The sequence below is a fragment of the Platalea leucorodia genome (genome assembly GCF_965183815.1).
Source record: "Platalea leucorodia genome assembly, chromosome: 19".
Taxonomy (NCBI): domain Eukaryota; kingdom Metazoa; phylum Chordata; class Aves; order Pelecaniformes; family Threskiornithidae; genus Platalea; species Platalea leucorodia.
The window spans coordinates 4,958,194-4,979,384 of record NC_138841.1 but is presented as its reverse complement, the minus strand read 5'-3'; the positions used below and the strand labels follow the sequence as shown (position 1 = coordinate 4,979,384).

Below are 21,191 nucleotides of genomic sequence, written 5' to 3'. Positions count from 1 at the left end.
GCTGCGCCAGGGCAGGGTTGGGTTGGGTATTGGGAAAAACTTCTTCCCCCAAAGGACTGTCAGGCCCTGGCCCAGGCTGCCCAGGGCAGGGGCTGAGTCCCCGTCCCTGGGGGGATTTAAAAGCCGGGGAGATGTGGTGCTGAGGGACATGGGTTAGTGGCGGCCTTGGCAGCGCTGGGTTATGGTGGGACTCGATGAGCTCAAGGGTCTTTTCCACCCCAAACGGCTCCGTGGCCCCGCGCCCCGCCCGTTGCCGGCCCCGCCGGCCCGTTGCCAGGCGCGCATGCGCAACCGCCGGGCCGCCGGCCTCCTCCGGGCGCAGGCGCGGCTCCGCCCCGCCGCTCTCGCGAGAGGCCGGGATTTGTTCCTACGTGCGGTGCCGTGCTGCTCATGGCGGCGCTGGAGCGGGGGCGCTGAGCTGTTGGGGTGAGTACGGTTCGCGGCCGGCTCTGGGGGCTCCCGGCGCTGCCCGCGCAACCGAGGGGATACTGGGACCCCCGGGAGTCGGCGAAAGAGGCGGGGGGCGCCTCAGGACCCGCCCGCCGTTTATCTCTCCTCGCAGCGGTCTCGGCGGGGTAAAGGTGCCCGGAGCCTCCCGTCGGCTGCGCGGGGTGCGGTGGCCGGGGGAGGGCGGCCGCCCGCCCGGTAAGCCGCCGCTCCCGGGGATGGAGCGCCGGCGGCCGCGGGTTGCTGGGCCCCGGCGGCGTGCGCACTACGCTTCCCGGCGGCCCGCGGGCAGACGCCCTGCCGCCGGGGCTCCTGGGGGCCGGAGTTTCCCCCCCGGCCGCGTAGGCGGGGCCGCGGCGGCGCTGGAACTCGCTTTCCCGGCGCGCTGCGCGGCCCGGCGGGCTGCGGGGCTTGTTGGGGCCTGCAGGCCGAGGGGCGGCGGGCTGGCCGGGGGCGGCGCCGCGGGGACTACGGGCCCCGGCAGGCCCCGGGCGGGGCCTCGGCGCTGGGGCTCCTGGGGACGGGCCTTGCGCGGCCGCCGTGGAGGGGCGGCGGCGGACCGCGGCTCCCGGCGTGCTGCGCGCACGGCCCCGCCCGGCGCGGAGCCTGGGCCCCCGTCCCTTTGTGTGCGCGGGGGAGCGGCCGCCATCGCCCCCCTTTGTGTGCGGGGAGGGCGGCGGGGCGGCCACTCCCTCCGCCGTCCCTGCCCTTCCCCTGGGCCGGGAAGCGGCGGCGCCCGGCGCGGTGCCTTCCCGGCCTTTGCGCTGTCATAGCCTAGGCCGCGGCCGGCGCGCTGGGCCGCCTCCCGCGCACGGCAGCCCCCGCTCGGCGCGCTGCCGGCTGGGGCGCCTGGCACCGCCCCTCGGCGCGGCCCGCCGCTCGCCTCGGCGGCCACCATCTTGCTGCAGCGCAGTCAGCAGGGCCGCCGGGAGCGCCGCGCCGGCAGCCCGCCGCGCCGCAGGCCCCTCCTGACGGCCCGCGGCGAGCCTCCCTCCGTCCCGGCCCGGTTTTCTGTTGTCTGGATCAACAGCGAGCGCGGGGCTCCTCCCCACGCTCCAGGCCCCCTGAAGGAAAGCGGACTTTTGTCTTTGCGATTATTTCTTTTAAATGATTCCATATGTATCGATGCCTTTACAAATGTCCTTGGAAGTTCTTTAACTTTTTTTCCCCCCACAGACGTAATTTTTTTGACGTAAAAGTGACTTCGTTAATCTAGTGAACGTCAGTAGCTGATCTCATAGCTGCCATGTGTTGGCTGGCGTGCTCAAGAGGTTCAGTACCGCTTTCATCTGAAAAGATATGGAATAGCCTTATCTCCAAGTATCATCTAATAGCTGTGTTGTGCATGAATACTGAAAATACAAAGTTTTATTTTTTATTAAATTTTATCTTAGTCATGTAAGAGATGGCTGTTTCTAGAAGCACACGTTCTAACCCAGTAAAATACGTGTTCTTGCAGTTACGTCTCTCTGTGAAGAAAATGGTGAACAAAGCCGTGTTTGTAAGCCGGCAGGTTCTACTCTTGGGCTGTATATATGCTGTCTAGCTGTGAACAGCTTTATGTGACTTACTGTCATTTAGCAAAATGTGCACCCAAAAGACTTCAAGAACAGGACTTGCGCAGCTCTTCCCTGTCTTTGCATTAATCCTTTCAGCTGTAAATATACAAATGCAGAACCCAGTGTGACTTGGGGGCTGGGCAGCTGCTTGGGGTGTTTACCATTTGGAGGAGTATTTATAGTAGCTGAATTAAAAAGTAAGGAATTTGAGGCAGACACACAGAGTGAGATTTTTTTTTTTTTAACTTGAGTTATGCTTGCTTGACAACCCCCCCCCCCTTTTTTTTTTTTTTAGTAACTTAAGTGTAGTAAACCAATCTTGTTATCAAATCGAATGGGCTTTTAAGGGAAAAGCTTATGCCTTATTCCATCACCTGAGAAAATTAGCTTTAGTCATCTTTGGGCAGAAGAGGTGTTTTGATTATTCTATAGAAATGTAATGTATTCTATGCCCAGAAAAATGAGAACTGTAATATGATACAAGTTACAGCTCTAGTAGAGCTCTAATAATATTAGTCTAATTAGATGAGAGAAGTACATGAATAAGAGGATTCTAAGCATCTCTGTGCAGTTCCTGTGATACAGCGTATGCATGGCTCATTCCTCCTGAGCTTGGTTGGGGGGATGCTCATTTGAGATCTGAAATGCTGTCCAAAAAATAATACTATCCTGAAAGGGATTGTGGTAATGGTTGCCTGAATCTGATACAGAGGTATGTAAAAAGTCTAGTGATCCTGTTGTTTTTGCAATAGCTTTGTGTCTTCTGTTTTATATTTTTTTATAATTGAATCTTTCCCTGCAAACTTTTCATACCAGATACTGGTTTGTACTGCCCTCATTCAGTTTCTTATTTAGTCTCATTCATGTATGCCTAATGGTCTGACAAGAAAACTTACTTCAGCTGGAAGTTTTTCAGAGTGGTGACTAAAGGAAGATTCTTCATCTGGAGGAGAGGTCATTGAAATACAAACTTCTGTGAAAACTGGGCAATGAGCTTGCATACAGCCATTGTGTGCTTTTGGGGTTTAGAGTTCTTACTTGTGATAGCTGACTGCAGTCAGCATTTTCACCGTGATGAGAGTCGAATGTCTTTGCATTCGTGTTTCAGTCACTTAAATTGACTTTTTCAAGTTCACTAAAGGGAATTCAAAGCTCAATGTAAATTGTGAAATTTGCTTTCCCACTACAGTGGAGAACTAGGCTTTGTCCATATTTTTTGCTCATTTGGTATGGGATTTGTGGGACGACTTGGAGAAGAGTTGTGCTCTGATGGCACCTTTAGATTACTGCATATCACGGTAGTTTATCCATAGATTCATAGCTGTGTTGCTTCTTCACAGCTTTTCTGCACAAAAATCTCCTCCCTTTTTTCCCCCCCCATAACTACTGAGTAAGCACCAAACTCAAATCACAACTTGACTTTATTTCTTTTCAAAAAAACATCTATTTCTATAAGGTTTTGGTTTTATGTGGTAGGCAGCAGTTTGTCTAAACTGCTTTCTCATGAAAATACAAAGTGATACTGGAAAACTTTAGGAGAGAATTATTATCTAGTTACTGTTGCAGAGAGGCTTCTATCTTATGTTATCTACACAAATACTATCTATATGTAATCAACGTTTTGCAAACACTGTTCTAAGAAGTCCAGAGAATGGCTCTGTAATTATTTTACATGCTATGCCAGGTGCATATGGTCTGTGTAGAACAGGCATACAGCATCTGTACATATAACTGAGAATTTTGTTTATTTTTATACAAAGCTAAAGGTGCTTCAGGTATTGCTAGTCCGTGACTTACCTTTTGGAATAAAAGTTATCAGGAAATTCAAATCCCACCCCCCCCCCCGGCTACTCTGAAGGTCTGTGCGAGCACCTATTAATTAAATTATGAGACAGCACCCATGTAAAGTTATTGATAGCAGAACTAAGACTCGCAGTAAGTGGTGCTGCTATTCATCAAAATGAAGTTGTACATACTGGGACCTTTCCTGAAATGCCTAACTGCATCTGCAGAGTTTAAAATTGGAAATACTGTATCACTGGCTTGGAGATAGAGTTTCTTGGAAAACAAAACTGAAAATGGGAATGCCAAATATATCTGTGAAACAGTCTTTCCTAGCATGGATCAAACCTACGTATTAAGGTAGAGGAAATGCACCTGTTTGTAGGAACACCTAGGACTGATGTATAATTTCTTTTAAAGCAATACTGAGTGTGTGTCTTTTTCCTTTCTCCAGTATGAAGTGGAACAGAACAGAATTTACCACCTGAAACTGCTGCTTCAAGTTCAGATCAGGAAAAGAATTACCACATCGTAACAACAACTCAAGACCAAAGAAGAGGAAACTTACACTGAAGATACAAGGCTTGATCTGAAACAAGAAGTTTGTGCCTACTCAACAGCTTCAAAAGAGCACGTCCCAACGCTGCTAGTAGTCTTTTTCTCCAGTGCTGTATTGAAACTGCCCAGGGCAGCAGCACTCGTATTCTCTACTAGCTTGATAGATCACGTTCTCTTGCTATCTTTTTTCTTTCTCTCTCTCCCTCCCTCTCTCCCCCCTCTCTCTCTAACTCTCTCTCTAATAATAGCAGTCTTCATCCTTAGAAACTTGTTCTTAAACAGAAGAATCGGCTAATACTACTGAAAGTGCAATATTTGAATATCACTGCGAGGTTGGTGCATGTGTTATATAAAGAGTTACATATATTTCTAAACCTAATAGGAAACAAGTTGTCAACAGAAAGGTGTGGGTTTTGTTAGTTCTTTTTTAAGCAGATCTTTATGTTGGTTTAGTAGTAGTATGATGAATTAATAGTACCTGCAATATGGTTCTATTTAACAGTACTTATAAACCTAGAGAGCTGGTTATTAATGTTTCTTTCTTCTAGTAATGGTAGTGTTGTGGTTCCAATCCTTTTTTTTTCAAATAACCTCTGTTTAGTCTTCTTTAAATCTTCCTGCACAGGTTTGTTTTTTTTTTTTTTTCCTTCCTCTGAGTACATGTATTGGTGGGGTTCAATAGTTCTTATTCTTGTAAACTGCCAGGTCAGCTGTGTTAAAAGTCAGCTGTTGGGAGTGAGCTATTGGCAGTGGACAGCACAGTCAGGTAGTCGTCGTGGTCCAGTATAGAACCATTGTATTGTAGGTACAAGCAAGTCTTGTTTGTACATTAATAGGTTATAGCCTGTTACTGGAAGTTTCTTAAAGTTTTATGGCAATGCTCCTGGTGATACATCTAAACGGACGTCGTGTTTGATTTTTGTTATGCTCTGTTACAACATTATGTTTGAACAGGTGTAGGAATATGACAAGCATCTGGAAAGACTGCCAATATTATCATGTATCTGCCTCCCTGCAGCAAATTTTAGTGCCACTCTGGGGAGCGGGGAGTTCTTTGTTTGAACTTAAGTTGTCAGGCTTTAGATGATTGATGATGAGTTCTTTGTACTATACTACTAATACTCCTTTAAACTCAAACTGTTCAAATGGTATCATGCCATGGTAGTCTTTGAGCCAGAGATTACAGCAGTGTGGTTTTCTAATCCTAAGGTAGGCTGTTCTGAACTTGATTTTTAGGTAGATTTTTGTCACTTTCTCTATCTGGTGTACCTTTAGTAGTAGTCTGTTACTTAATGTCTGTGGCAGGGGTGTGTGTGTGTGTGTGTGCTTACCTTTGTATCAGAGATGTGAAGTGGCCATTTTGTAAATGACTCGCAAAAAGCCTTTGGCACCCTGATTTGAGCTTTCAGAATGGGTTAATGGTCTTGCCTATTATTCTTCTGGGAAAAGGTATGATAATACATCATTTTCCCTTCCTCCAGCCACCCTACTTGCAGGACCAATTTCTTTTTGAAAAGTATTTCAAACTCTAGGGTGGCTTAAAATCAAACACTTCAGCTGTTGCCTTCCCACAGGGGCATCTTCCTGTGTGTGGAATGTCCGAGGGGTTGCCTTCCTCAAAAGATGAGGGTTCATATATTGGAGCGATGCTCTTTGATCACTTTGAAACTGATTTCCAAACAGCATAATAAGACATGCTGTAACTATATCTTTTAATATGTTGAGTAACTCTAAATCTGTATTAGAGTAAGAAGCATGACTGTTTTACAAGCTACTCGGACATCTTTTATCTCCAGTAAACATATTGCTGACTAATTTTGAATCTCTTCTGCTTGATGCAGCAAGAAAGCAGAGAACAGATACAGTCTCATTCTGTTTCCAAGATAAATACTCTGGAAACTGCAGCAAATAAAACCCTCCAATACTGTATTTTAACATGCATATTGACTGTTTGGGGGGGGGATTGTTTCAGGAGTCTTTCTTGAATTAAAGTGTTTGGTGAGGTGTAATATGTTTCAACTGATTTAATTGCTAGCCTGTACATGGAAATGGCTTGCTTTAAAAATGAGACTTGCACATCAAAAAGCCAGTGAGTTAGTAAAGGGACTTGTGAATATTTCAAGATTGAGCCTGTGCCTTGAAAATAAATTGACACCTCCCCCCAAAAAAAAAGGTTTTAATGGATGTAAGTTAATTTAACAGTTCATTACAGCTTTAACTTTTCTAGTTTAATGCTGTTTTCAAGTTTTCTCAGTCTGTCTAGCACTTGAGCACTATGCCACAGAAATATTAGTTTAATTCTGGGTATTAATTCCGTAACTGTGCAAAAATGTGTAAATACTTCAAACCATTTTTTTTTAGTATGGAAGACTGAACAGACAAACTAGGAACAAACTTTGCAGAGATATGAACGCAGTTCTGTGGTTCATAACTGTTGCGTTTTCCTAATTACTTGTTTAATTTGGAAGAGCAGAAACTTCAGAAGTTTTCAGGCTCTGATGTGAAATAATGAATGTGGGAGTACTTTGAGGTATAATACTTCAAGTAAGAAGTTTGTTTGGGTCTAAGCAAGCTCTATTTCAGTGTTGTATTTCTGGCCTATTTTATAAATACGTTGCCTGTCTAAATTTTAAGGATTATTGTTTTACAAAAGCTTGACTATTTTGATGTTCTTATTCTATTTTAAAAACAGTTAGAATTTGCTTGTTACAATTACTTCCACAAGCTGTTTGTGTTTGTTATTCTGTTATGTGGGCACGGAGAAAGGGAGCTTATTTTAAGTAGAGTGGTTTTTGTGTTTGTTGTTTGTTTGTTTTTTTTTTTTTTTTCTTCCCTACGCTTTCTTTTAAACAGATGAGCTTTGATCCAAACCTGCTCCACAACAATGGACACAACGGGTACCCCAATGGTACTTCGGCAGCGCTGCGTGAGACTGGGGTTATAGAAAAACTGCTGACCTCTTATGGATTCATTCAGTGTTCAGAACGGCAAGCTAGACTGTTCTTCCACTGTTCACAGTATAATGGCAACTTACAGGAGCTCAAAGTAGGAGGTAATTAGGCAACTTTCAGAGCTTCTTGACTGAGCGAAGACCAGTCTCTTTCACTTGCCATAGAAAATCCTTTTATCTCGTGGCATGAACAGATGCATGCTGTTGCTTCTGATGGGCTAAAGAGACAAGTGAATTAGTAATCTACCACTCCCGATGAGAGACCTTTACAGCGCTTAAGCTTTGTGCAGCTTGCGTTAATGCAATTGTGGCCATTCTGGAAAAGGTGTTAGGTCAAACTTGCATAACTGAGATGGAAGCAAGTGCTTAGACTGTGGAAGAATACACCTCATGTACTCGTTATTTCTTTTTTTAAAATTAGTTTGAAGATGGCCAGTTGTTTTTCAGAATGGGGAGGCTGCTACTTCATGCTACTAATTGATGTGGCAGTGAAGTTTCTAAACTGTTTAATGGCTTATGTTGTGTGAACTTCAGTGTGAAGTCTGCTGTATAGCGAGTGGGGCAGGGGGTGGGAATTATTGAGGGGCAAGCCGTTACTATAGAACAGTTCATTAGCAACAGGAGTGAATAAGCAGAATAACCAGGGAAATATTTGCAAATAGAGTGTCCTTCCTTGGTGACAAAAGCATCTGAGTTTTACTTTGTTGTGTTTGGCTACAAGCAGTGAATTATCAAATGTAACAGTTTACTGATTTTAAAAAACAACCAACCAAACCAACCCAGACAAAACTCCGTGACACCATTATCATGTTTGACTGTCTTGTAGACGATGTTGAGTTTGAAGTGTCTTCTGATCGCCGAACTGGAAAACCCATTGCTATTAAATTGGTGAAGATAAAACCAGAAATATTACCTGAAGAACGAATAAATGGACAAGTTAGTGCCTGTTTTCCATACATGCATAATTTCCATCCTTTACTCCAGTACAGAAGGCTAGATTCATTTAGCGTGCATATTAACTACATACAGCATTCAGTTACACTGAAATATATTTTTGTTGTTCTGGTAAAAATTCAGAGGTTCAGTTTGAGCTCTGATTTAGCTCCAAACAGTTCTCAGAGTCAACACCAGGTGTTCTGTGTTCTTTAAGACTGACACTTTGCAGCGTGGCATTCCCTGTTGAGTTAGACTAGAAGTGCATCCCTGAGTGTATAGTAAAGGATACTGAGATTCATTTTGTATTCAACAATGCTGCTCCTGAAATGACTAGCAATGGATTTTTTTTTTTTTTTTTTGACTGGTAGGTTGTGTGCGCTGTTCCTCACAATTTAGAGAGTAAATCTCCAGCTGCCCCCGGTCAGAGTCCAACAGGGAGTGTATGCTACGAACGTAATGGGGTAAAGCTTACGTATTTTACTTGAACTCTTCACTGATCCATCACTGTGGTCTATGAGCAAAAAAATTGACACAATTTAATGTAGACAGTTGACACTGCTAAGAACTGTAGTTCTTGGCCAAAAAAAAAAAAAAGCATGCTTTGGTAATTGCTACAAACAGAAATGTTAATTTGGCAGCTTGCTTGCTTATATCCATGGAGAACTTTATATAGAGCCAAATAGTTGGTTTTTGCTTTTAAAACTTAAGCTGGGTTATGTAACGTTCATGTATCCTCATCTTGAAGTTCAGAAATTGACATTTAAAGGTGGCCACCTACAAACCTTTCAGCTTAAGTTGCTTGTTACAGACTCATCAAGACAGCACGATGGAAAAAAGAGAGTTTTTGCATGCCATGTTTGACCATTTTCGATTTTCTCACTAAATTAATTTCTTCAATAGCAGATACCGTTATTAAACAAAGCTGTGCTAATCTTTCTTTGAAACAACTACTCTGCAAATAGACTAATATTAGTCAATGTTAATTTACAGGAAGTATTTTACCTGACTTACACCCCAGAGGATGTTGAAGGAAATGTACAGCTGGAAACAGGAGATAAAATAAACTTTGTAATTGATACAAATAAACAGTAAGTTGATATTCCTTTTCTGACTTCATACTTTGTTTTAGTAGTCAGGCAGCAGTTCATGCCTGTTCCAAGAACTGAAATGACATTATGAAATAAAACCTTAATTTTTGCTCCAGTTTTGAGTTGTTTCAGGTTTGCTCTGTTTACTTTTTTCCCCCTCTAGTACTGGTGCTGTAAGTGCTCGTAACATTATGCTATTAAAAAAGAAACAAGCCCGCTGTCAAGGAGTAGTCTGTGCCATGAAAGTAAGTGATGCTTTAGTTTTAAAGTTTCATTTGAAAAAGAAACGCTGTTCTGAAAAGTGGTGTTATAAGTAATATATTTAGGGCATTAAGAGCTATTAACAGTTTGGAGCTGTGGGTGTAAACTGCGTGAAACGGTTTAAACAGCTGATCTTTGATACTAATACTCTTTTTAACAAAGGAAGTCCCATTTATTTCCATTTATATATTTCTTGTGGTAGTCTGTTGGCTGTGTGCACTCATAAGTCTGCTATACTGCTATATCATAGTCTTTCGTTGTGTTTGATAGAACCTGTAAAATTTTGTCTTGGTATATTAAGGGAATAGGCAATTTATTAAACACTCTGTTCTGTTCTTAGGAAGCCTTTGGATTTATTGAGAGGGGTGATGTCGTAAAGGAGATATTCTTTCACTATAGTGAATTTAAAGGTGACCTAGAAGCCTTACAGCCTGGTGATGATGTGGAGTTTACAATCAAAGACAGAAATGTAAGACGAAATCCAGTAAAAACTGAAGACAAGATCCTGGGGCATAACTGGACAGCTGTCTGTTTTCTCAAATTCACTTGTAAAAAGAAGGGGGGAGGTGGTTCATTGGAAAATCTCTGTTGCCTTACCTCTTCTCTATTGGTATTTGACTGATTTTGTGCTTTTAGGGTAAAGAAGTTGCAACAGATGTTAGACTTCTGCCTCAAGGAACTGTCATTTTTGAAGATATCAGCATTGAACATTTTGAAGGAACTGTAACCAAAGTAATTCCAAAAGTACCCAGCAAAAACCAGGTGAATTTCAGTATTTACTTAAGTTGATGTGAAATGTTGTATTGATTGTATTCAATTCCAGTCAAACAGTAAAAATGTTCCCCTTTCCCTGTAACAGTCTGCTGCATAAGCATCGCGTCAGAGTATCTAAGGAGTAAGCTTGTACTTAACCTGTAACAACCACTGATAGCTGTCACAGTATGCAGTTTTTCTAAAGGTTGTAAAGAGCAAGAATTGGGGCAGTGGTACATTAGGGAGTGTGTGTTTTCTTTAATGTTTTAAATAATTCCCATTGAATTTTGTGAGTTTGGGATGTATCTTTAAGGCAAAAGCATAGGGAAAAGGGGAGAAAATATTTGCTGGAATAAGCCTGATCTAAGGATTCCTGTGAGCATTAACAGTTGATGAGGTTTTTGACAGAGAGATAACTTGACCGTTAATGTTTGGCTTTGAGGAAAGAGTGTACACGAGCACTTCTCTTAAGGTTTTAGGCGAGTCTGCATTGTTGTTTTGGGAAGGTTTGGCGTGGGGGTTTTGGACACTTAGTAAGAAAGACATTGCCTCTTAGAAGTGTTCTAAATGTGGTTATAAATTTAATTCTTGAAAGAGAGTCTTAATTTCCTCGGCAACACAAACTACCTTGCATTTGGCTATGGACAGTAAATTGCAAATTAGGAGTGGTAGAAATGAAGCATAGTGGTCTGAGTCCACCAGGCATTTGGTGTCATCCTTACTTCTGTTACATTAGTATTTCTGCCAGCTGTTCTGTCTGCAGTTATGCTGAGTCTTGTAGGTGAACTAACTTTTTCTGTTGGGTTTTCTGTCTGCTAGAGTGATCCATTACCTGGCCGCATCAAAGTTGACTTTGTGATTCCTAAAGAACTTCCATTTGGAGACAAAGATACAAAATCCAAGGTGACCTTGCTGGAAAGTGACCACGTTCGATTCAATATTTCAACAGACAGACGTGACAAACTGGAACGAGCCACCAATATTGAGGTTCTCCCCAATACGTTCCAGTTTACTAACGAAACTAGGGAAATGGCAAGTATCTATCTTTAAAAGTTTTAATTCTTGAGGGGAAATGAAAGTTAAACGTGGAGGTTCTGTCTTAAAACATAACTTAATATAAAAATCACTAGTGTCTTCCATTGCCTTTATGAAATCCAATCCTCAGATGTACACTTCAGACAAGGTGCTTAAATGGTATAAAATTCAGAATTAATGCTGTGCGTCTTTCCTTTAAAAAAATAAAAAGTTAACTACTGAGTAAATGAAATCACGTTAGAAAATTAGACCTTAATTGGCCCTCTTGGGCTGGATTGCTAGATGGTTATAGCAGACAGAGAAGCAATGCAGTCTTGAACTATTAGTTTTAAAAATTCACGTGCTTGAATCTAAATAGGTAACTACTCATGTTCCTTAGGAAAACCGGAAGAACCTGGGGCTATTCCGGTTCAGGTAGTGAAAAGTCTTAAGGTTCAGAGGAGGTACTGTGTGCAGCTTTTTGATTTCATGTTTTTTGGCCAGCCTCTGTCTGAGGGTCCAGCAGAAGGATAGTAGAGAGCTGCATTCTGTCACATACAAAAAACTCTTTGTGGATTACAGGGACTAAGATGGATATGCTAATCGGTATTAAAGAGTATCTTTCATTCTTCTAATTTGGAATGTTGGTTCTGTTCCAACTAGACTGCAAGTTTGCCTTCCTTTTCAATTGGAGTCCAATTACAGTGCTATCACATGAGTATGCTGTGAATTAGGAACCCTTTGCTTTAAGAAAACCATTGAACTTTGACTTCAGCCCCTCAGTTTTTGGCATTCTATCCTATAGACTTCCTATATTTCTGCTCTGGCTAAACATATTTGCTGGCCTGAACTGAGCTGTCATTGAGGTGACCAAGTATTGGCTGCTTCTAGAAAGGTTAGCTGGTTTTCCTGAGCTTGTGAAAGCTATATAAGAGAAGAATGTTCCTAAAGGTGGAAAGTATCTTTGCGTTGTCATTCACATCCTATAAGCCTTCCTTAAGACTTGCTAAAGGCTTTGTAGTAACTGGGTTGAACTGAATATGTTCATGAATTCTGCCTTGCTCAATACCTCTGGCATGATCTGGTGCTAGTTCTTCCTAACTTGAGTAATGAACTCTTTCAGCGACTTTATGGAGCTTTTACTTGTTTTTGTTTCTTTTTAATGGAGGTCAGGGTGAGAAATGGATTTCTTTCGACAGTTGATGGGGCACAGTATATTCTGTTTATCATTCAACGTGCCATTTTTAGTGGTTACCAGGAAGGCTGCTAAAATATTATGTAACATGGTTGCCATAATATACACCCATGGGTATGATAATCTTAAACGTCTTTGTAAGAAAGCTTTTTAATTTCTTCATTTGTGTCTGGAAATCTGATGAGTTTTCTCTTAAAATTCCCTCCGACCCCTGGTTTTATTTCCTGTTTATATAGGTTCTTGTATGTTTTGTGTGTGTTTTTGTAAGTATTACATACTTGTGTAGATAATGCATGTATTTGTAGAGTACCTCCTTCAAGACTGTGTTCTCTGTGTAGTAGTAATGTCAGGTTCTTTAACTGTAGTCCTTGGGAATGGCTTAAATTAATCTTTTCCATTTGATAAGAATTTAAGTTGAGAAATTAGGTAAGTATGACTTGTTGGCATTTTGGGTTGACCGTAGCCATTAGCACTACAGTTTGCAAGGAGGCAAAACCAAGGAACCATTGCATAAACCAAGAAGTGTTTTCATAGGATTCAGGCCTTGTGTTCAGATTATTACATACTCCACAAACAGGTGCGGAGTACCCGCAGACAGATGTTGCGTACTAGTGGTAAACCTGTAATTATCCATTTGATTATTCTCAGGGTGTGATTGCAGCAATGAGAGATGGCTTTGGCTTCATTAAATGTGTGGACCGGGATGCTCGCATGTTCTTTCACTTCAGTGAAATTATGGATGGAAATCAACTCCATATTTCTGATGAAGTAGAGTTTACTGTCGTTCCTGTAAGTGAGATTAATACTTTTATGAAATCTCAGTTTTTAAAGAAATTACATGCAGTCTGTCTAAAATCTGATCGATCTTGTTTTTCAGGATATGTTGTCTGCCCAAAGAAATCATGCTATAAGGATTAAAAAACTTCCAAAGGGCACGGTTTCTTTCCACACCCAATCAGATCACCGTTTTGTGGGGACTATAGACAAAGAAGCCACTCCAGCCAAAGCCACTAGCCCAAATAAAGGCAAAGAGAAGGTAATGCTGCTCTTCTGCTTGTGAAGTACCTGTTCTGTGTTCCTGGCTTTAGAGACTGAGGCTGCTTCCTTAAAATCTGTAATTCAACTTTTTGAAGCCCTGTTCATTCTGTATAAATGTGAACTACATTGAATAGCTAATGACAGCAGTCAGTGAAAACTAACTTGTGTGAAGCAAGATAATAAAAGCATTGTTAACGATCATGTTTTGAGGATAACTTCCAAGAACTTGATGGGAAATTTCTTTCTACCTCCTACGACATAAGATGCTAGATAGAATTGGTTAAAACTAAGTTTTAGGGCTAGAGGAAATCCTCTATCGTTTTGTCACGCTGTTTTAAACAATGCCAGAATAATTAAACTTCCAATAAATACTTAACTGGAAATGGTGGTAATATTCGTTTAAAAATATTGTCTAATATCATTTAAAGCTTCTTACTCAGAGTTGATTGCTTTGTTGGGTTTTTCACCAGTTACTGAGCAGTTACTGTAAAACCACTGTGGCTCAAATGAGCAGTGATTGAATTGTATGCAGTAAACTTGTTTGCTTACGAATAAGACACCAACTGCTGAATTCTGATGTCTTGTTTTCAGGAAGCTGAGGATGGAATAATTGTTTATGATGACTGTGGAGTAAAACTGACCATTCCTTACCAGGCCAAGGATGTGGAAGGATCTGCTAATCCCCAGATAGGAGATAAGGCAATATAACTAAGTTTACTATTGGGAAATATTTTTCTGTCCATTATGAGATGTGAGCTGCTCTTTGCCTTGTTACCGGATTTGTTCTCCCTCTCAGAACACGTGAAGGACAAGGCATCTGCATAATGTCACCCATTTCTTTTCATTAAGACACTGGACTCTGCTTGTGAATGATCAGGAGGAAATTAGCATAACGACTTTGAGATGAGTGTTGAAGAGGGAGAACATGCCCTTATGGGTAAATTAGCCTGAGAGACAATGCAAAGAGCTCGAAGATCTGGAAGAGCAGCCTAAAAACTGTCCGTGTTCAGGATCCATGCTAGGAAGGCACTGATTACTGTTTTTAAAAGTGCGAAACAAGTGAGCGAAGCTAAATACGTGCTCATTGTGGGCCACTGGTGATAAGTGTAGTGAAAGGAGGCAAATCACATAAACGGAAAGATTCTCATCTTCAATGGGTAAAAGAAGCTGAGTGCTAGAGGCTGGCTTGCCTTGCAGGTGTCACTGGTGTGACTGCTACTCTTTGGAATGTTGTAAATGTCAATAACTGACATGTTTTGGGGAGAGTAGTGGCTAGAAAATTACTTTCCAGGAGAGCCTAGATATTGATGAGAGCTACACAGCTTTGAAATGAGTTGTTTCAGTTGTGGGTTGTTTGGGTTTTTTTGGTTGGTTGGTTGGGGGGGCGTTTTTTTGGTGGTCCTCCTGGTTTGTTTGTTTTCTTTTCTATCCGGTATTGATACACTCCTCTTCAACAGGTTGAGTTCAGTGTTTGTGAAGTGAAGAGAACTGGTCTGCAAACAGCTGTTTCTGTCAGAATGCTAGGACGCAATTACAGCTCTAAGAGGCTTTTGGGATATGTGGCAGCCCTGAAAGATAACTTTGGATTTATTGAAACAGCCAATCATGATAAGGAGATCTTTTTCCACTACAGGTGAATGGCGATTTTATTCATTATTATTTGTTTGTTTGGTGGGGTGTGTGTTCATCGGGGGGGCGGAGTTTGGTAGCGTTGACCGTTAAACCCATTTGGACTTCACACACATATGTGTATGCTTAGGCGGCTCAAGTTCCATTTATTACCTTTGCTGGACTGGTTCAGGCTTTTCTATTAGCAGTCTTGGTGTTCTGTGCCTCTGAATCCCAGGCCAAGAAATACAGTTGTATTGTATATTTGAAATGCTTCACTTTCTTGAATGAGCATTTCTTGAAAATGTGAGGTGCTGAGCTACTTAAATGGTTTCCCATCAACTTACGTAAGTGTTGGATGAGCATCACTGTTGTCACGTGACTAAAGGAAAATTGTACATAATTCTCTTCCTGTAGTGAATACTGTGGTGATATTGATAGCCTGGAACTTGGAGACACTGTTGAGTACAGCTTGTCAAAAGGCAAAGGAAACAAAGTTAGTGCAGAAAAGGTGAACAAAACACATGCAGGTAAGACTGTACCTGGTATTTTCTGCTTACAAGGCTCTTGGCAGGTGCTGATGGATAAAGTTCATTAATAATCTATTTACAGTGGGAGCTTAGACCAAGAGGACGATGTGTAATGTGGTGGTCATTGGTTTCCTGAAAGCTGTTGCTTGTGTTTCCAGAGAACAGACAAATGCAGACCAGCAGTCCTGTGGACAGCAGCAACTCCTTGGGCCTTGATCGTACTCTGTCCTCTTCAATTGGAGGGTTATAAGGAGAGACCTAGTGGCAGAACTAGCCAAATTAGTAATTGCACTAGTTGTGTTGTTCCTCACAGGAGGAAAATTGCAGGAGGAATGCAGATGGGGGTATTAAGGACTTGGGGGCAAAAAATGCATACTTCAAGATTAAAGTGAGCAGGGAATGGGACTGCAGTGGAAGAGAAGTAAAATACTTCGATTTGCTTTTGAAGAAACGAATATTTTTCTACTTCCATGTTTGAACTGTCAGTGTGGTCTTGATTAGAAAAGCTGGCATTACTTATTGCTGTGTTAAGGCTGTTCCAGTTTTACTGGGTGATAGAGTGCACTGCCTTTAGGTGTCTTGCAGTGCAAACTATTGGCTCCTCATCAATCAGAATCATTTATTAATTCTTTTTATAATAAAGTATGACTAGAACATCCTGTTCTTGCACTGTCTGTTTCTTTTCAGTGAATGGTATCACTGAAGAAGCTGATCCAACTGTTTACTCTGGTAAAGTAATTCGTCCTTTAAGGAGCGTAGATCCCACACAAACTGAATACCAGGGCATGATTGAAGTCATGGAGGATGGTAAGATTTGTCGCTTTTAAATCATAAGCGTTCCTTTCACAAACACACAAGAAGTGTAGAAGTTTAATAAACTGTAAATGGAGGTGTTGAGGATTATATTCGTACTACTAAGCTATAGTCATACTACTAAGCTGACAGTAAAAGTATCATTTCTAATATTGGAAATAAATTCTGAATGCCCTCAGGAAGGAAAGGATGCCTCTCAGTTCTGTCTTGTACATTTTCCTCCTCTAGGTGAGATGAAAGGAGAGGTCTATCCGTTTGGAATTGTTGGAATGGCAAACAAAGGTGACTGTCTGCAAAAGGGAGAGACAGTAAAGTTTCAGCTCTGTGTTCTTGGTCAAAATGGGCAGACAATGGCTGTTAACATCACACCGTTCCGCAGAGCCACAGTGGAATGTGTGAAAGATCAGGTGAGTGACCACTGCGATGAAGACAAGATGCACATTAATAGGAAATAGCTGCTTGGCTTGGCTTAGAGCAGGTGAGAACCCACTTCAGCACTTGAATCCAGGAAGCCCATTGTGCCCAGATGGATCCCTGATTCTAGGGAGTAGGTTTGTGTAAGCCAAGTACTGGTTTACACCAGCCTGCGTAATGTGACTTTAGTAAAGGTGAACTCAGTACTTGGTTTGGTGCCGATACATCGGTACTACTGGGCAGCAGTTCCTGCTGTGGTTGATTCAGAAGGCCTGTTTTTGAGACGTCCCAGAAATGGATCTAACTAGTTTCTGCTGAACAGGGCATTAAAAAAAGCATTTAAAAAAAGAAACAAAACTGCGCATACTCTGCTTCTAGAAGAAATTTGGTGACGCGTTAAGCAGTCGGTGATTACAGTCCACCTGAAATGCGAAGGCTGATCGTTGCCCTAGTTAGTTGCATCTCAGAATTATTAGAAAATCAAGTGCTGTGAATGCTTTCTATTTTCATAGTTATACTGCAGCACTAAGCTCTAGGCATTTATGGAGAGGCTAGGTGACTTTCACTGGTTTATACGTGAGCGGAACGGTAAATGGAAGTAATTGACTTCTTATACCAGTGTCAGACCAAAAACTGGAGTGGTTTCTACTGTGTAACTCTTAAGGTGGAGTCTTAGAAAAGAGCATGTAGCGCATTCTGCGCAGTTTAATGCAACTGCCAGGGCTTTGGCAGTTTTCGGAATTTGTTCTATAGACTTTGGGGTTTAAATGTGACTTTACAAACCCAAGAAGAGCACGCGGACTTCCAGAAGTATTGTTTTCAGGCAGAATGTTCTGTTCAGTGTAGAAATTGCATTTCTACTTCCATTAGGCACTCGAGAGGTTTTTTCCTAGAAGTAGTGAAACTGCAATAATGAGTAAGTCATTGCATCTGTTTGGATCAAGAGGAAAGAAATAACCTTGTGATGTGTTGGTTTTCACAGTTCGGTTTCATTAACTATGAAGTGGGTGACAGCAAAAAGCTCTTCTTCCATGTCAAAGAAGTTCAGGATGGTGTGGAGCTGCAGGCTGGGGATGAAGTGGAGTTCTCGGTAATCCTGAACCAGCGCACAGGAAAATGCAGTGCCTGTAATGTGTGGCGTGTCTGGTGAGAATTTAGAATTAAAGTGACTTAATCTGGCACGCTGTCTCCATCGCAGCAGTGGAGTGCATGCTGCTTCTGAACTGAGCTCGCTGTTCCTGGCATGGGAGCTCTGAACTGCAGCTGGCTTCAGTGAGAGCCTCTCACCTGGGAAGTGCCAGCACTTGCAGGGTGTCCAGTACAGTGCAGCAGCAGAACTCTCAGCCTTTCTTAATTACAGACAGCTTGTTCTTCTTTTAATCTGTTTTTAAGAGGCGCCGCCCCCCAGCAGGAACTTGGGTACAGCCTTCTAAGTAGAAATGAATGACTGAAAAGGAAACCGGTGGCATTCCTATGTAGTTGCTGGCCTCTCTGGCCACCATAGTACATAGTGCTTCCATCTGTTTCCTGAAGAGCAACTTTCATTTTTAAATAGAAAACCAATGTTGTTAGGCACTCTTTTCTTTTTGGCATGTCATTTCTTAAGGGTGGTGGGTATTTTTTTTTCTTTTTGCTTTTGAACTGCTGGCACATTTTGAAGAAAACTGCACATATTTGGATTTTGGTTAAGCTTGAAATAGCTTCCTGTTGCTGTAAAGTTTAATTTTTTTTCTCTCAAAATTCTGTTCTTCAGAGATGTTAATGCTGTGCCATTACATACAGGCAACTTGTAAGCCCTTTTATTGTTGCAGTTAAAGGGAACAGAAATGTAGCAACTGCTACTTGTGTGTGCATGAGAGTAAATGCTGCACCTCCACTCGCTAAGGAATACCCTTTTGAGAATACTGTTTTGAGCTACTGCTATTTCAGAGTCCTGCGTTTAAAGTAACGGTTTTGAGCCAGACGTACGTGGTGTCATCCAGGCGGTCCGCTGTCACGCGAGACAGATGATGGCTTAGTGGGGAAAGTGACTATAACTTAGGGGGCTTGCACCATCCCTGGGAAGTCATCAGTGCTCTCTGTGGTTGACTCTCTTACAGTGAAGGCGCCAAGGCTGTTGCTGCTCCACGTCCTGATAGACTTGTGAATCGTTTAAAGAGCATTAATCTGGATGATGCCAATGCTCCTCGTCTAACAGTTCTTCGTCAGCCTAGGGGACCGGATAACTCAAAGGTACATGAGATAAAAAGCTGGCTTGCAGAATAACTGCAGTTTGTGTTTTAACTTCGATACCATAACACTGCTTCCTCTGTTGGAAGCCTAAACTGTTTGAAAGGTGGCGTCCGCTTTCATCCATAGTGAACGAGTCACCTGCTGTGTGAGATTAGATTATTTTTGTGCGAAGTCAGGGGTGCTGTGCCCCGTGTCAGTAATGTATGCTGTGGTTTCTGAAGAGCACACCGTATAGAAGCAACCAATCGCTTGTTGTGTTCTAGCCCATAATGGCTATCTTGGTTGTTTTTTCTTTTGAAAACCTCCTGCTGCCCTTCTCAGAGACAGTAAGTGAAATCCCTTTGTCTAAACTTGGCTTTGACGTGAGGTTCTGCCGCCACATGATGAGCGGGAGTGAAGTGTCTGAGATCTGTGAGGTATGTAGGGCTATAGAGAGCAACCCGCAGAACCCGTTCTGTTACTGCCGCTGTTTCTGAAGTCAAACGTGGCTGACTGGAAATGTGCTAATGCTGTAATGGTTGGAACAGAACAGGTTTGCTTTAAAGCGTGATGCCGGAGCTAAAAGCTTGTTTTGTTTTCCTTGCAGGGATTTGGTGCAGAGAGAAAGATCCGTCAAGCTGGTGTTATAGACTGATCCACAAAACCCGTACCTGCTGTACGACTGAGTGGTGGGGGCTGGTGAAGGGTACTGAATATCTCCCTATTCATCCCTTCCTCCAAATTCTAAGAAGCTGTTACACCGGTTTTAACACCTTCTCATGTTATGTTTAAAATAAATTTATGAAACCATTTTAAAATTATGCACAGTTGCATTCTGGAGAACTTAAGGTGGCGCCTTATAGTATCACATTTTAGAAGCTTGTTTTGAATGGTGCATTTAACGCAACTGGTAACTGCAAATCTACATTGCCTATGTGAGTAAACATTATAGACAGCTCTACTCTGGTAGACCTTACGGAATTCTGCACTACAATTATCTATGCTTTATCTTTGTTATTTTGGCCAAGGTGTTACTATGCCTTAGTGCTCAGTTGCATTATGTCTTCCCTTCCAAGTGGAAGCGGGAGGCTCACTTCAGCTCACTCTGCTCGAATCCTGAGGACCATAGGAGGGTGGAATTCAGTTCAACTTTATATAAAATCTGTATGAACATTCAGATAACTTAAGTTGATGGCCAAACGTTAACAATGTTTTCATGTTTCATTTAACTCGAGTCCTTTAGCCAGCAAAGTTGTTAGAGCTCAATGAAAGTCTCTTTCCGGGGTAGACTTATTTTTGTAGCGTTCTGAAACACGTGCAGTGCAGAATTTCATAAGGCTGAGGTGTGCCATCAGTGTGGTAATTTAAATATATTTAAAACAATGCACAAATCTGCTGCTGCTTAGAACACTGCAGCTTTAAACCCAGTTTCTTTTACTGATTTAAATTTAAAAAGAAAGAAGTTGTGCCTGAAGTGAATACATTTTTTTTTTTTTTTTCTTTTTTGCAGCCGGCACCCAGTGTACTGTAAAAGAATAAATACTTAGGCTTTCCATAGCTGTATTGAGACTTTCATCAAGGTGAAATAGTTGATGTCTGTGTGCTTTTTTTTTTTTTCCTCCTCCCCCTTTCCCCCTGCCCCCCTCCCTCCATTTCCCCAGTCACGCTTTATCAAGCAAGAAAACTGAATGATTGGTCTAAGTATTACTTTAACCAAAAAGATCAGGAGTTACTTTCTTCGAATAGAGGGCAGTACTGTGGTTTTTTTTGTTTTGTTTTGTTTTTTTTCATGTTACCTCTATTCTCAATTTAGGGTTTTCTTCTCTGGGAGATGCATTATCTTTGTAAAACAAAACATTGCTTTCTCCAATTTTTTCTGTTAATGGCAAAGAATGGAAATAGAATAAAGTTTTACTGATTTTGAAAAAAGCCTCCCTCCGGGCCCGTCTCTTGCTTGGGGGGGCGCCGCTCCCCGCCGCTGTCACGTGCCCGGAAGCGGCGGGGGCGCGGCGCGGCTCTTCCGGCGGCGGCTGA

At 42.2% G+C, this 21,191-nt stretch overlaps 1 protein-coding gene across 1 annotated transcript; it reads left to right on the top strand.

Annotated features, from left to right (window-relative positions):
• The first annotated feature begins 336 nt into the window (after positions 1-336).
• CSDE1 (cold shock domain containing E1) lies at positions 337-21,069 on the top strand. The gene is made up of 20 exons (XM_082330370.1): positions 337-426; positions 4,243-4,678; positions 7,200-7,398; positions 8,123-8,232; positions 8,601-8,693; positions 9,223-9,320; positions 9,484-9,565; positions 9,922-10,050; positions 10,218-10,343; positions 11,154-11,366; positions 13,192-13,332; positions 13,421-13,579; positions 14,173-14,280; positions 15,039-15,214; positions 15,607-15,719; positions 16,407-16,526; positions 16,761-16,939; positions 17,929-18,092; positions 19,046-19,178; positions 19,765-21,069. Exons 3-20 carry the CDS (start codon positions 7,200-7,202, stop codon positions 19,810-19,812), a joined length of 2,391 nt encoding a protein of 796 aa, XP_082186496.1. The 5' UTR covers positions 337-426; positions 4,243-4,678; the 3' UTR covers positions 19,813-21,069.
• Positions 21,070-21,191: the final 122 nt, after the last annotated feature.